This window comes from Doryrhamphus excisus, linkage group LG17 (genome assembly GCF_037039965.1).
Source record: "Doryrhamphus excisus strain RoL-2023G ecotype Guam linkage group LG17, RoL_Dexc_Guam_v1.1, whole genome shotgun sequence".
In the NCBI taxonomy this organism is placed as follows: Eukaryota; Metazoa; Chordata; class Actinopteri; order Syngnathiformes; family Syngnathidae; genus Doryrhamphus; species Doryrhamphus excisus.
Genome location: NC_136373.1, coordinates 12,185,783 through 12,201,035, shown reverse-complemented (window position 1 = coordinate 12,201,035; position 15,253 = coordinate 12,185,783). Strand labels below are relative to the sequence as shown.

General features: G+C 40.3%; 1 protein-coding gene across 1 annotated transcript in view; it reads right to left on the bottom strand.

The window, feature by feature from the left end:
• Nucleotides 1-4,674: 4,674 nt before the first annotated feature.
• The window catches only part of sntb1 (syntrophin, basic 1), a 63,435-nt gene continuing 52,856 nt past the window's right edge, over nt 4,675-15,253 (bottom strand). The window contains exons 7-8 of the mRNA XM_058085381.2: nt 14,766-14,974; nt 4,675-10,069 (exon numbers count right to left, since the gene is read on the bottom strand). Coding sequence (XP_057941364.2) covers nt 9,977-10,069; nt 14,766-14,974 — 302 coding nt within the window. The 3' untranslated portion in view covers nt 4,675-9,976. The remainder of the gene's footprint in view (nt 10,070-14,765; nt 14,975-15,253) is intronic.

Genomic DNA, 15,253 nt, shown 5'->3' with positions numbered 1-15,253 from the left:
TTTTCAGTGAAGTCCCAATACTACTGGGGTCCAAGTAAATAGAAATGGGAATTCAAAGTCATGCTAATGAAAGGAGCTGTCAGTCCAAATGGACAGACGTTCAGACGTTCAGTCAATGGGGAAGCTCAGTGAGTGTACATGTTGGTGCATTCGGTATTTCACGAGTGCGTCAGCGCTCAACGTGCATGACTGCCTATCTTTCTCACGCAAACATTTACAGCAAAGTGGCATTTTCTGCGTTTTTGTTTTTTTTTTACTCACCCCCAATGAAGGTGTGGGAGAAAAATAGAGATTTCTCAACAGCTACAGGTCTGGAAAAAAAGTGATTAGCAGCAACAGTGCAACTGAATTTTTTTTCAGGTCGCGTCAATCGCAGTTTCAGGGTCCAGGAGGTAAGGGAAACCTCCAAAGGCCTCAATCGGGGGTCCTGAAATGGCAGAAATTGCCACTTTTTTGAGTTGTTGATTTTCAGCAAAAGTAGTAAGGGCCATACACAATTTATCTTTTTTTACTCCGAGACTTGGCAAAAACCTCCCACATCCTCTTTTGGGTGTTTCTTGGAAGCACCAAAAAAAAAATTGCCGACACGCCACTTTGAGATGTTGCTTTTTGACAAAAGTGCTAAAGGGGTGGCTGAACTTTACACATTTAAAAAAAAATCATGCTTCAACTGCATTTTGCATACTTCAGGGACTCCCAATTAGGGTCTGAAAAGTTCCCCGTTCCACTCTCAGGCCATTCATTCATTTTCTACCGCTTGGTGGACTGGTTGCCAGCCAATCACAGGGCACATATAAACAAACAACCATTCACACTCACATTCATACCTATGGACAATTTGGAGTCGCCAATTAACCTAGCATGTTTTTGGAATGTGGGAGAAAACCCACGCATGCACGGGGAGAACATGCAAACTCCTCACAGAGATGGCCAAGAGTGGAATTGAACCCTGGTCTCCTTGCTGTGAGGTCTGCGCGCTAACCACTCGCCCACCGTGCCGCCCACTCTCAGGCCAGAAAACCCCAAATTGTTCTTTCACATCACTGGGAAACAAAGCTAACAATGTTATTTTCACTGACCTCACAAATGTGGTGTGTGTGTGTGTGTGTGTGTGAAAGAGAGAGCGCGGATGCTAGCTCAATATCTTATACTACATTAACAATGTCAAAGAGTCATAACTGTGATGGGGACAAGTCCATTAGCCTTGAGCTTCTTTGGATACAGGTACATGAATCCTGTTTGCTGAGCAGGCAGAAATAAACATCACAAATCACCTTAAAGTAGTAGTAAAACACAGTCAACTTGTCACATCCCCTTTTGTTCTGGAAATATATTTGTTTGGTGCAAGGAGAGTGCATGTCGTTTGTGAAATTAAATGATGACCACATGCAAATACAGTCGTCTCTCATTTGTAGCAGTTAGTTGTTTTCCAGACATGACTCCTGTAAATTGATTTCTACGATACAGGATTCAAGGTTAATAAATTGAATAATTTCATAGTTAGGGGGCGGCATGGCGGTCTAGTGGTTAGCGCGCAGACCTCACAGCTCGGAGACCAGGGTTCAATTCCACCCTCGGCCATCTCTGTGTGGAATTTGCATGTTCTCCCCGGGTACTCTGGTTTCCTCCCACATTCCAAAAACATGCTAGGTTAATTGGTGACTCCAAATTGTCCATAGGTATGAATGTGAGTGTGTATGGTTGTTTGTCTATATGTGCCCTGTGATTGGCTGGCCACCAGTCCAGGGTGTACCCCGCCTCTCGCCCGAAGACAGCTGGGATAGGCTCCAGCACCCCCGCAACCCTTGTGAGGAAAAAGCGTAGAAAATTAATGAATGAATGAATTTCATAGTTAGAGCATACAAAAACTTTCTGACTTTATGAATACGTTTACATTATTTACATTATGTAAACATTGTTAGAGCCCTGTAGACATGAAATAACAACGATAGTCACCTTTACCATAAATCCATCAGCTACCGCTTATCCGTAGGGGTGTATATTTGCAAAAATCTGACGATACGATACGTATTACGATATGATACGTATATCACGATACTGTTAACAATAGCAATTAGCAATATTTTTTTGTTTTTCTTGTAGTTAAAGATTATTTCCTGGAAAAACTGAATCTTGAGTTGAGGTCAGCAGCACACCATTGCCACCGTACACGGTGTTGACTGTGCACTGCTTTCCTCTCCTGAGACGCCGGATGGTGGTCCAGAATCTTTTCAAAGCCGTCCGGAAGAGTTTTTGCCTCAGCGACTACCAAAGCCGCGGACTGCTTGGCCTGCCTGTACCTGTCAGCTGCCTCCGAAGTTCCATGAGACAAAAAGGGACTCCTTCTTCAGCTTGACGGCATCCCTCACCAATGGTGTCCACCAACAGGTTCTGGGATTACCGTCACAACAGGCACCGACCACCTTACGGCCACAGCGCCGATCAGCCGCCTCGACAATGGAGGCACGGAACATGGCCCGTTCAGACTCCATGTCCCCCGCCTCCCTCGGAACATGGTCGAAGCTCTCCCGTAGGTGGGAGTTGAAACTCCTTCTGACAGGGGACTCTGCCAGTCGTTCCCAACAGACCCTCACAATAGGTTTGGGCCTGCCAGGTCTGACCGGCATCCTCCCCCACCATCGAAGCCAACTCACCACCAGGTGGTGATCAGTTGACAGCTCTGCCTCTTTCTTCACCCGAGTGTCCATTACATATGAAAGTCCGATGACACGACCACAAAGTTAATCATTGAACTGTGGCCCAGGGTGGCCTGGTGCCATTTGCACATGTGGACACCCTTATGCTTGAACATGGTGTTTGTTATCGACAAACCGTGACGGGCACAGACGTCCAACAACATAACACCGCTCGGGTTCAGATCAGGGGGGCCATTCCTCCCAATCACGCCTCTCCGGGTCTCACTGTTGCTGCCAACATGAGCGTTGAAGTCCCCCAGTAGAACAAGGGAATCCCCCGACTCCAAAAAGGGTGGGTATTCTGAACTGTTGTTTGGCGCATAAGCGTGTCCCCCTACCCGAAGGCGGAGGGAAACTACCCTCTCGTTCACCGGGTTAAACTCCAACGTACAGGCCATGAGCCGGGGCGCAACAAGAATTGCCATCCCTGCCCGTCGCCTCTCACTGCTGGCAACACCAGAGTGGAACAAAGTCCATCCCCTCTCAAGAAGACTGGTTCCAGAGCCCTTGCTATTCGTCGAGGTGAGTCTGACTATAATCTAGTTGGAACTTCTCAGCCTCGCGCACCAACCAGCTCAGGCTCCTTCCCTACCAGAGAGGTGACATTCCACGTTTCAAGAGCTAGCTTCTGTCACCGGGGATTGGACCACCATGGTCTCGCCCTCCGGCCGCCACCCAACTCACTCTACACCCAACCCTTTTGGCCCCACTCATGGGACGTGGGACCAATGTAACCTTTTCAGGCTGACGCTCGCCGTTGTGCCAGGCCTGGCTCTAGAAGGGGGCCCCGGTGACCCACGTCCGGGCAAGGGAAAAACCTGGTCCAAAGTCTGATACCTCACCTCGGACCTGTTTGTCATGGGTGACCCTAACAGGAGCATAAAAGCCCCCTGACAACTTAGCTCATAGGATCATTGGGACACTCAAACTCCTCCACCGCGATAAGGTGGTAGCTCTGGTAGGAGAAAAAACTGTTTATGACTTCATGAATATGTTTACATTATTTACATTACGTAAACAACACATTGCAACACTTTCGGTCTTGCTCACGAGTGAGGGATGGATCAAAAGTGAGATTGACAGGTGGAGCTGAAAAGCTGAACGGCAGCTGTATATCTAGTATGTTCCGACCCTCAACTATGGTCATGAAATTTAGCCGAAAGGACAAGTCACCAAAATGAGTTTTCAATGTAGGGTGACTGGGTGTAGGAGTAGAACCACTGTTCCTCCACATTGAGAGGAGCTACAGTAATGAGGTTGCTCAGGCATTTGGTTTGAATCCCTCCTGAACACCTCCTTGTGGTGCTATTTTCAGGGAACGTCTGACGGGGAAGAGGCCTCGGGCAAAGACCCTGGACACTTGCCTGGGAACACCTCGGGTTGCTGGACAAAGTAGCTGGGACGAGGGATGTCTGGCCTTCCCTGTCATACGTAAGTACGACTTTTTCATGCTTGATACAGTAAACCTCGGATATATCGGACTAGGATATATCGGAAATTCGCTCACAACAACCAATTTTTCTGTAATGCATTTCCAATAAAAATTCATTGCATATATCAGATTTTTTATAACAGATTTCGCCTATTTCGGACAAAATCTCCAGTCCCGTTCCAATTTCCCTCACATATATCGGATGGCCGCATCGATCCATCTTTGATCCATCTTTGATCCATCTTTGATCCATCTTTGATCCATCTTTGATCCATATTCACAGCCAAAGCTGAAGATTATAACATCTTTGTATGAATTACAGACATGTACATGAGCATGTACAACGAAAAAAATAATAATTTCTAAAATCTGTAGAAATGCCTTCTTGTTGCTATTAGCGAGGTTTTCGCTTATTTCGCTTATATCGGACAAAACCAATGGGAACAATTGAATCCGATATATCTGAGGTTTACTGTACCTTGATAGACTGGACTTTGCAACTTTGTAGTCATCACAAAAGACTGACCAATAAAAACAAACACAACATTATTTTTTAAAAATATATCTTTTATGAGGGTGAAAAACATGAGTTATCTCAAAACAGCATAAAATCTCTCACTCAGTAGTTTCTCTGCTGTTATACAATTTTCTCTTATGTCTTATTAAGTGTTAAAAACAATGATCTGACCATGTTGCAGGATCATAGCTGACAGTGCACAACAGAAAGTCTTTGAAAAGCAAACAGAAAGTATTATTTTTATTATTGGCATTGTCGCTCCACCATCATCCTGCCAGCTATTTTAGATGTCAAGGAAGAAGAACAACATGTCTGCTGACTGTGCAGCATTACCGTTAATGCTTGATTGATGGACAAACAATAGATTACGGGTTTAATACGGAACCTTGTCTTTGGCTTGTAATTTTCTGTGTCAAGACGCTCCCTTGGAAACACAAGTTTGTCACAAAAATGTTTTGATCTTGTAGAAGTTGACCATGAAATGAAGTCAGTTGTGCACTATGAAATACCCTTATTCAACCACACTACCAATACTACTCTGCTGGTCTGAAAAAAAAAAAAAATTATATATGTATGTGGATAGAAATGTGTAAGATTGTGAGATGCAAACACCCAGGTGTTTTTTTTTGTTCATGTCCTCATACCATTTCCAAGTAACATACTGGCTTATGTTGAACAAATTTAAAGTGACGCAGGTCATATCACTAGCCACGTTTACATGAGGATACATGGTATACATCAGGGGTCTCAAACACGCGGCCCGTGGGCCAAATGTGGCCCGCAGGACACTAGTTTAAGGCCCCCGCCTTGATATGAAAGTTTAATGTTAGTGCGGCCCGCGCAAGTTTGATATGGATGCTGTATGGTATCATGTACCCAGAAAAAATTATTACGTTTGATTAATGTTCATGTTAAAGGTTAAATAACTGTTAATAGTTATCCTCCCTAGCCGTGTGGAAGTGGTAAGTTTTTGGCTTTTTAAATTTAAAGGAAATAACTTGGAGGCTACCGTTTAGGTCGCTAGCGCTCTGGTTTGCGAGTTAGCATGTGTCTCAAGACCCTGCAGTTGCGCAATATGTTGTAAATAAAAAGAGTATAACTTGTGGACTTGTGAATGGCGTATAGAAGGGTTTAGATTCTGTTCCACAGATGGCGCTAATGCACATGAAAGCTGCTTGCCAACCGCCAATAAACAACAGAAGAAGAAAGAACGCAGTCTGACAACTTTCAAGATACAAGATACCTCAATCGGATTGGGGAAAGGAATATTCCACCCCTGTGAATCCCATTATATATTCATTTGGATTGGCACTTTTCTTTCGGAATGAGGTGTATACAAAGGTTACATTCTTTCCGTTTGAGCAAATAACCCGAATGGAATTGGAATATTTGGGTCCATGTATACGTGGCTACTGACAATACAGAGGAAGCTTCTAAAGTGTAGAAAGACATGCCCAAACAAAAGCCATCGGGTGGGACGTCAGCCGAGCCAATGAGACTTTAGAACATGCAGCCTTCTTACAAACACACACAGAGTGGAACCTTGGTTAGCGTTGACTCAGTTAGCATATTTTTTTGATAATGTAGAAAATATTTTCTAATATAGCACACATCTTGTGTTAATAATACACTGCCTGAGTCAAACTGTGTTCTTAATGTTTTATTATACTATTTTAAGGTCCTTGTTAGCATCCTGAGATTGACATAATTGCAACCAGAGCCGGAAGTCGACACATTTTGATACTTTTACATGCATAAAGCAGTTAAATTACATGTAATGAAAGGTATAAATGCACATATTAGGTTAATTTTACCTTCATTGAAGACGTGATGACACTGTGACACCATATTACTGTTATTTCTTAAACTGTGTTACTCACCTTCTTCATCAAAATGTTGGCACCTGCAGCTTTATTTGGCTCCATTTTGGGTTACATAATAATAACAGGATGGTGGTGTGTGTGTGTGTGTGTGTGTGTGTGAGTGTGGTGTCTAGCTATCACATCGTATCTTTGGGAACTGTCATGTCAAGATTCAGGTCTTCAATGAAGCTAAAAGTAACCTTTCTACATGTAAAAATTTCACTGTAAAACTATAAAAATGTGTTTGGCTTTCTGAAATGGATTATTTGGATTTACATGATTTCTTATGGGAAAAAATAAATTTGGTTAATGTCTGGAATGAATTAATGACACTAACCAAGGTTCCACTGTACACCTATTGATTCCAGCAGTACCCATAAAACACCGTTAGGGGACCACAAGGGGTGAGCATAGTTGTATGACAGTTAAGAATGTTAAAATGTCATTTCAAACATTGCCTGAACAGTAAACAAAGTTTGAATTATGGTTACAGTTTGACCCTTGAATGAATTAATGCACTTTACATTATTTGTCATATGGAAAATAGTTTTGCCATTTGAACCGGTTGATTTTGGAAATTCTACTATAACCAAAAATGAGGGAAGATCATTCATTAGCAGTGACAACAGAAGGATATGATTTTTATTCCAATGTTTTGAATCAGATAGCATTAAAAAAAGCTAAGAAACAGTCAATTCCATGTTTTCAAATGATTAGTTGAAATGTATGACTGGTAGAGATAACAAGAGTGACCGTATTTTGATGAGCAAAAGAAGAACCAGTACTAATTGACGCTTCCTCAAAAGGTACCGTAGAATTTCAATATATTTAAACCTTGTACATTTTCATGACTTTCAAAAAAAGACAAAACAAAACAGGATGTGTCCCGGGAAATGTAACCCCAGCTAGATAACAATGAAGCGCTTCATAACAGCCAAATTATACATTAGCTTAGCTTAGCCTAGCCTTAGCAACAAATGGTTTATCATATGAACTAAATAATATCAGTCAATTGTGCTTCACTCGTGATGAAATAATCCTAATCATGTTTTAGTTTTAAGCATGTATAATAAATACTTTTAATTATTAACACAGTTGGATTTAGCATTAAATGTTTGAGAGTTGCTAATGTGTCGATTATGGCAGTAAGCTAGCTAACAGTAGCGAGTAGTTACAGCTAGGGGTGTGTATTAGCAAGAATATGGCGATACGATATGTATCACGATACTAGGTTCACGATACGTATATCACGATACTGTTAACAAGGCAATATTTTTTTTTTGTTTTTGTTGTTTTTGTTTGTTTTTCCTGGAAAAACTGAATTACACCAGCAATATGCACTTACTAACAACATTTCTATTCCATTAGAACAGTATGTTATGCTGTATCACACACTTTCCTCTAAAAAGTGTAGCATTTGGATAAACATCCAGCTTTAAATTTACAAAAAAAAACATAAAAAACAAATAAATTGAATTATGAGTCAAGATCCTGCTCAAATGTTGACATTCTATTAGCTGTGAAAAAATGCAGAGTATACAGTCCCTGACTTATCCACCATCAGAACAGTATTTTTGTGGAACAAAGTAACTAACATCAGTAAAAAGTCCTTTTAGGATGCTTGAAATAACCATTATTTAACAAAATAGTGATATCAATTTGAAAAACAAAATACCTGCAATATCACAGTACTACTTTTGTAGTATACAAAAGTACCTTCACATTGCTTGCTAGCGGCAGGTCCTCATGGTGTCTCGCAGATTTGTCGTGTTTCCCGAATACTTTATTGGGGCACGACACATTTTACAAACGGCATGGGTTTTGTCAATTTGTGCACACCCTACTTTGTGTAGAAATCCAAAATGTGTCCACACTTCAGCCTTGTACGCCGCAGGGGCCGCTGTTATGTGCTGGCATTCTGCCATGTTGAACTGTGTTTATGTGTGAGGACGTTTCACTCGTCAATCTCCTTCAACGTCCTTGACTAATTGACTACGTAAGTCAGGGGTCTCAAACACGCGGCCCGCAGGACACTAGTTTGAGGCCCCCGCCTTGATATGAAAGTTTAATGTTAGTGCGCCCCGTGCAAGTTTGATATGGATGCTGTATGGTATCATGTACCCAGAAAAAATTATTACGTTTGATTAATGTTCATGTTAAAGGTTAAATAACTGTTAATAGTTATCCTCCCTATCCATGTGGAAGTGGTAAGTTTTTGGATATTTAAGTTTAAAGGAAATAACTTGAAGGCTACCGTTTAGGTCGCTAGCTCTCTAGTTTGCGAGTTAGCATGCATGCGTCTCAAGACACTGCAGTTGCGCAATATGTTGTAAATAAAAAGAGTATAAATGTGACTATAGTCGTGTTTTGTCATGTCTACAGGGCTCTAATAATGCTTTGTTCATTTTAATCTGAAAAAAATAATTTGTCTACCCACCAACTATATGTGGTTTCTTAAGTTTTTATTATTTGCCGTTTTATTATTATTATATTTATTTATTACTGATTGATTGATTTTCTTTATTCTTGATTTGTTTATTTATTTTTCATCTTATTTTGTGTAGAAAATCTTATTTTTATTGTAGAAAATTGGAACCAAAGTGAAGTTTTTTAATTTTTTTTTGTTTTTAATAAATGCGTTTTTTTTGTTGTTGTTTTAGAAAACCTGATGTGGCCCAGTCTCACCCAGACCCGAGCTCCAGTGGCCCCCAAGTAAATTGAGTTTGAGACCCCTGACGTAAGTGCTGCCACCTAACGATCGAAGGTTTAAATTAAAATCAGAAATGAACCTTTGCCGTGTCTGCACTTGAATAAATACCATATACAGTCTATTTATAAATGCCTAAAAACATCGATATCATACTTTTATAATATCGATACAGTATCGTGGAACAAAGTATCGCGATATATCGCCGAAACGATATTTTCTTACACCCCTAGTTACAGCTACAAAAATATCATTTGACTTTGAATAATGCAACAGCGCATATGGTTTATGAATGCTTTGAAAGAAATAGTCTCAAGCGAGTTTTCAGTTTGCTGTCATATAATTGGGAACCATGTGGTTGATGCTAACATTGCTAACAAAACAAAGTGTGGTAGTTGCAGTGTTGTCTCAAAGATGATTGTGAATAAATTAAATACAACTGCTAATTGAAAGCCATTTACTATTACATGAGGTGAAATTAAAGGAAAAATGTGGTGGCTATGATTAATGCCCAGTTATCTACATTCATCACTTGATGGTCCTTCTGCTTATAGTCCATTCGTCACCAACTTTCAGTCACAGCAGCCCTTCTCGTAAGATAGCATGTACCAAATATCTGGGCATCTTTCTCCATTGCACGTTTCCAAAGAGAAGCTACAATCACTCAGTTTGGCTCTCAGATTGAGGCCCGGTGTGGCCTACTTGGTCTACTGCAGACATTTTGATGGACAGCCGAGATCCAACGTCCGCTTCAGGTCGCAGTCAAGCCACAAAGCCCAGCCGGGAGATCTTAGCTGAGAGGAAGGAGTGCAGGATGAAGACGATTGGCTTTGGACATGAGTGGAGGTCCAGTTGCTGGAGGAGAACAATAGATACAGTAACATACTGGATTGGAGGCAGTAATAAAAGTGTAGAAAAAAGAAAAAAAAAAGACAATCAAAGCAAATTAGGTCAAAATTTCCTACATCAGCACGGATTTAGCTGTGACATCTGTTTGAACAAAGACCTTTCTTTGCCTGACCTAACAATGGGGAATTTTTCACTGGAGCGATGACTCACTTCCTTTCCCGAGGCCTGGAATGAAGCTTAAACCTGTAAACGCCCTCTTAAAAACCCTTTCCTTGGTCTAATAAAATTTAGATGACAACTGCTATTCTCTAAAATCGCACATACATCTGACATTGACACAAGTTTGCAGAAAATACAGGGATCAAATGCGCTAAATACATTTCAGTTTATGGTTTCTTAACCATAGGAGAATATTATCAATGTATTACATGGAATACTATCGAATTTAGAGCATAGAAAAACTCTTTTTTACCATTGTTAGAGCTGTGTAGACATGAAGTAACACCCCTATAGTCACTTTACACTCGTATTATGTCAAATAGTAGAAATGATAAGCGATAATAAGACATAAAAATGCACACGTTAGCATTTGCAAAATTCATTGAACATAATATGGGTTGATTTTATGGCATTAAAAAAAATGATGTCAGACTATCATCCATCCTCACTATGATGTTTGTCACTTAATTGGCTACGGCTGCCTTTGTTTACACCACATTGTGCAACGCCTATGTGCAGGCAACAGGATCTCCACAGGGAAGAAACATAGCAACATAGCATAGCATAACATAGAAACATAGCAAGCGACTGAGCTAACGAATTTGCCTCTATATTATTGATTTGATAAACTTAAGAAACAGTTTTGTCGAAGAAGGACAAAATAAGGAGCAAAACATGTACCACTTCCACACAGGATGAGGAGAACTTTTTTTTTTTTAACCATGCAGTGCAAGTTAAGGTAATGTAAAGGGGTCTCATCAATGTAACATTACTGCCACCTAGTGACAGTGTAGAACACTCCATATGACTTGTCTTTTAATATTATTTGACTAATAATTTTGATTGATTTTTTTTGAATGATTTTTTTTTAATCATAACAGAGTGACAGAACAATGTTCAAACTGTGAAGTGACGAGGGATTTTGTATTTGATTTTGTATTTTAGTTCAGTTAGCCACTTTTATGCTTGAAAATGTGGTCACAAATGTGTCAAATTTGCATATTTTCGGACTAATAATAGGCCGTAGTCAACCATGAAATAACTTGATAGATTGAATCCGTGATATTCAAAGCATTAAGTGGCAAAGTGACGACTGTACCCCTTTTGTACAATGCCATTGCACGTTGTGCTCGGATGAAAAAGTAAACATTAATGATAACATGTTAGCTTGCTGCTATTTGAATGGCGCATAAAACAGCATTGTGCTTTATGACACAGTGCAAACATGCAGTGCTTCAGTTTCATTTTCAGATCACTAGATTTGTTTGGTTCAATCCAAATGTCTCTGCGGGGAAGCTAAACAGTCAAGTGGAGAGACAGATTTAGAAACAGACAGTGTCAGTGCCAAATAATGAAACTAAAGTCAACATGAGGAAGAAAAAAAAAACCCAACAGATTTTGTCTTTCAAAAAGTTTAGCTAATAGGCCATCAGCCAAACCCATGAGTGCCTTGGGATTTTCAGAAAGCCCTGTTGACAACTGTGCTAGGGAAAAAATGTGCTATTTTGATTACACCACTGTTAACCTAGCAGTAAAATGTGACTGAAATTTGTATATCATGTTTCACTTTGCGGGCTGCACGGTGGACCAGTGGCCAGGTCTCACAGCTAGGAGACCCAGGTTCAATTCCACCCTCGGCCGTCTCTGTGTGGAGTTTGCATGTTCTCCCCGTGCATGTGTGGGTTTTCTCCGGGTACTCCGGTTTCCTCCCACATTCCAAAAACATGCTAGGTTAATTGGCGACTCCAAATGTGAGTGTGAATGGTTGTTTGTCTATATGTGCCCTGTGATTAATTGGCCACTCCAAATTATCCATAGATATGAATGTGAGTGTGAATGGTTGTTTGTCTATATGTGCCCTGTGATTGGCTAGCCACCAGTCCAGGGTCGACAGCTGGGATAGGCTCCAGCACCCCTGTGAGGATAAGCGGTAGAAAATGAATGTTTCATTTTGCATTGAGATGTTATAATGCCAATACATTTAATTGTTTCTATCCACATCGGTGTTGTCTAAACAATCTTGGTACTGAAAGCATACCAGTCGACATTTGAATTACATGAGGGAAATTTTCTGGAAAAATGAGTGTTGCCGGAAGCTGTGCTAGTCTTTTTCGCACCGAAGCAGATTTTCCGGGTGATAAAAAAAAAAAAAAAAGAAGAAAATGCCAACATTACATAAGGCAGTGGCAGTTGTGGTGTTTATTTTGACAGTAATTTGTTCGGACCGCTTGAGCGTAACCCCTGAAACAAGACCAGACTTCAGATTTAAACAGATTCAAACTATTGCAGGGGACAGTTCTTGGGTTGTTATTGGGTTTTTCTTCCAGGAGCTATTCTGGAATTAAGTACTGACATTTTCCACTGTACCTCTTACCTCACCTCAGTCAGAAGTATTTGTGTCAGTTTCTTTGCAAAATATGCATTACAGACTATCATGAAACTTTGTGGAAGGGGGAAACACACAGCTAACAAAAACCTATTTAATTGTGGTGCACATTGGGAAACAAACATGAATAAAGGTGTTTGTGTTCCCTTTATTTTTTGTTTGTCTTAGCTTTTGGTGTGAATAGTGCTTGTTTATTTCCTAAACAGCCTTGAGACTTGGCAGAGCACCTTCTTATAACTTGAATACACTTATGCTGTAATTTATGTAACAAATATGATTTAAATTATTGGTGTCGCTATAGACCTTGGCGGAGGCGAGTGCCTTTCTGGTGTTCTTTGTCCTATATTCACTGAACATTTACAATGGGGAACCTGCTCTGTTGATTATAATCGTATGATATCTCAACTTTCACTACATAATTAATGCCTCTCGCACAGATTCTTCTACATTTTTTTTTATTCCATTTTGTACCTATTATACTTATTTTCGCACAATAAGAGTGTATGCTTTTTGAGTCATGCCCTCACACTCGTGTTTTTGGAAAACTATTTTTTTAAGTTTAGAATAAATAACTGGAGGCTAACTGGCTAGCATGCTGTGCCTTGCAGTGAATGCTGTGATCCCATATATTGCACATTAGCAATAGCCACGTATACATGGACCCAAATATTCCAATTCCATTCGGGTTATTTGCTCAAACGGAAAGAATCTAACCTTTGTATATACCTCATTCCGAAAGAAAAGTGCCAATCCGAATGAATATATAATGGGATTCCCAGGGGTGGAATATTGCTTTCCCCAATCCGATTGAGGTATCTTGTACCCGCTCAAACGGAAAGTTGTCAGACTGCGTTCTTCTTCTTCTGTTGTTTATCGGCGGTTGGCAAGCAGCTTTCCTGTGCATTAGCGCCATCTGTGGAACAGAATCTAAACCCTTCTATACGCCATTCACAAGTCCAGTTTTATTAAAAAAGAAGGTGAGCAATCGGCACTGGACTGTTGCGGAAAGTTTGTTTTTGATTCAAACCAAATTTCAAGACTGGACGAAGGAAAAACTGGCAATACGGAGTTATTCCAATAAGTGAAAGAAAAACTGGAGGAAGTCGGTATCACGTGATGTTGGTGTTTACGCTTTACTGCGCATGCCCCATTGACTATTCTGGTTGATTATAGCGGCGCATGTAGACACGCCATTGGAATATTCCTTTCCATGTATACCATTGCTTTCGGAAAGGTCATTCGGAAAGAGAAAAACTCCTCATGTAAACGTGGCTAATGTGGTGTAAACAAATAATTTGATTGTAAAAGTGACTATAAACGTGTTCTAACTATGAAAATATTCAATTTATTAATATGAATACTACTTTGTGGAAATTTACTGCAACCAATTAACAAATTGTGTTTAACAATAAATTCCATTTTTATAGGCAAAATCTGCGATTCGGTTCACACAGAAATCAAAAGTGCCTACATTACCGCCAGTATTTGTTTGAGCCCATAGAAATGTAGTACATTGATGTGTCTGTGTGCATATTTAAACAGCAACTTGCTTTCCTGGAATAATTAGATGAATCATAATTATTCAGTACCAAACAAACCCTTAGGCACAACTGAGGTTGCACTCACACTAGGCCAGTGGTTCTCAGTTATTTTCTGTCAGGCCCCCACTGGTGGACTGAAATGTTGATCCATGTATTTATCTGTTCTGTAAAACTGAACTTGAAATAATTGAAACCAGCTAAATGCAACAAAATTGAGCGCAGTCAAGCATACAAGCGTATTTAAGAGTTTTTGAAAGTCCTTGAAACTCATATGCACGTGTATAACATAGCCAAGTAACTGAATGTGAGCTCCTCGCAAGTTCTTGATAATAACCAACACATGTCGTAATAAAAATAAAATAAAAAGATTCAAAATAATCCCAAAATCAAAGTCATTAGTACTTGACTAGTAGTAAAAACGTGTCATTTAACGCGATCGCTCCTCTCGCAAGTAATTTATTAAAGCCTCCCCCTGGCACAAAATAAATACATAGAGGAACTTGAACTAAGACATCGACAGAGTTGGATAAACTTTGAAAGAAAGACAAATACTTACAATCTCCCCCTCTTTTCCTCCAAAGTCAAGAAACAGCATCCGGACTCCATCGTCCGACGACATCCTCAGTTTTTCAAAGGGGTAGGACAGGAACACTTGCACAGCCTCCTCCCTATTCTCACCATCTTGGACTTTGGGTTGAGCCACCACAGAGAAGCCGTGCTCATAGTGGATCACCAGACGGCACTCCTGACCCAGGTAAAGGCAACCTGAAACATCCATTGGCAGCATTTAGATGAACTCGTTCTCCAGTGATGCGTATTTAATATATAATTGTATTTCATGTCAATTACGCTTGATAGAACTTAAGCATAGCGTGGTTCAGTGGACCGACGTGATTGTCTTTTGATGACCGACCTGCCCTGATTCCCACAGGACATTCTCTCTCAGTAGCTAAGCCTATCCTGAGGGAGTATGCTTTTTGAAAATGACAACTGTTATTGTTCTGTCCTGCCTTTGTCACAATCTTAAAAACCTGTCACTGATCA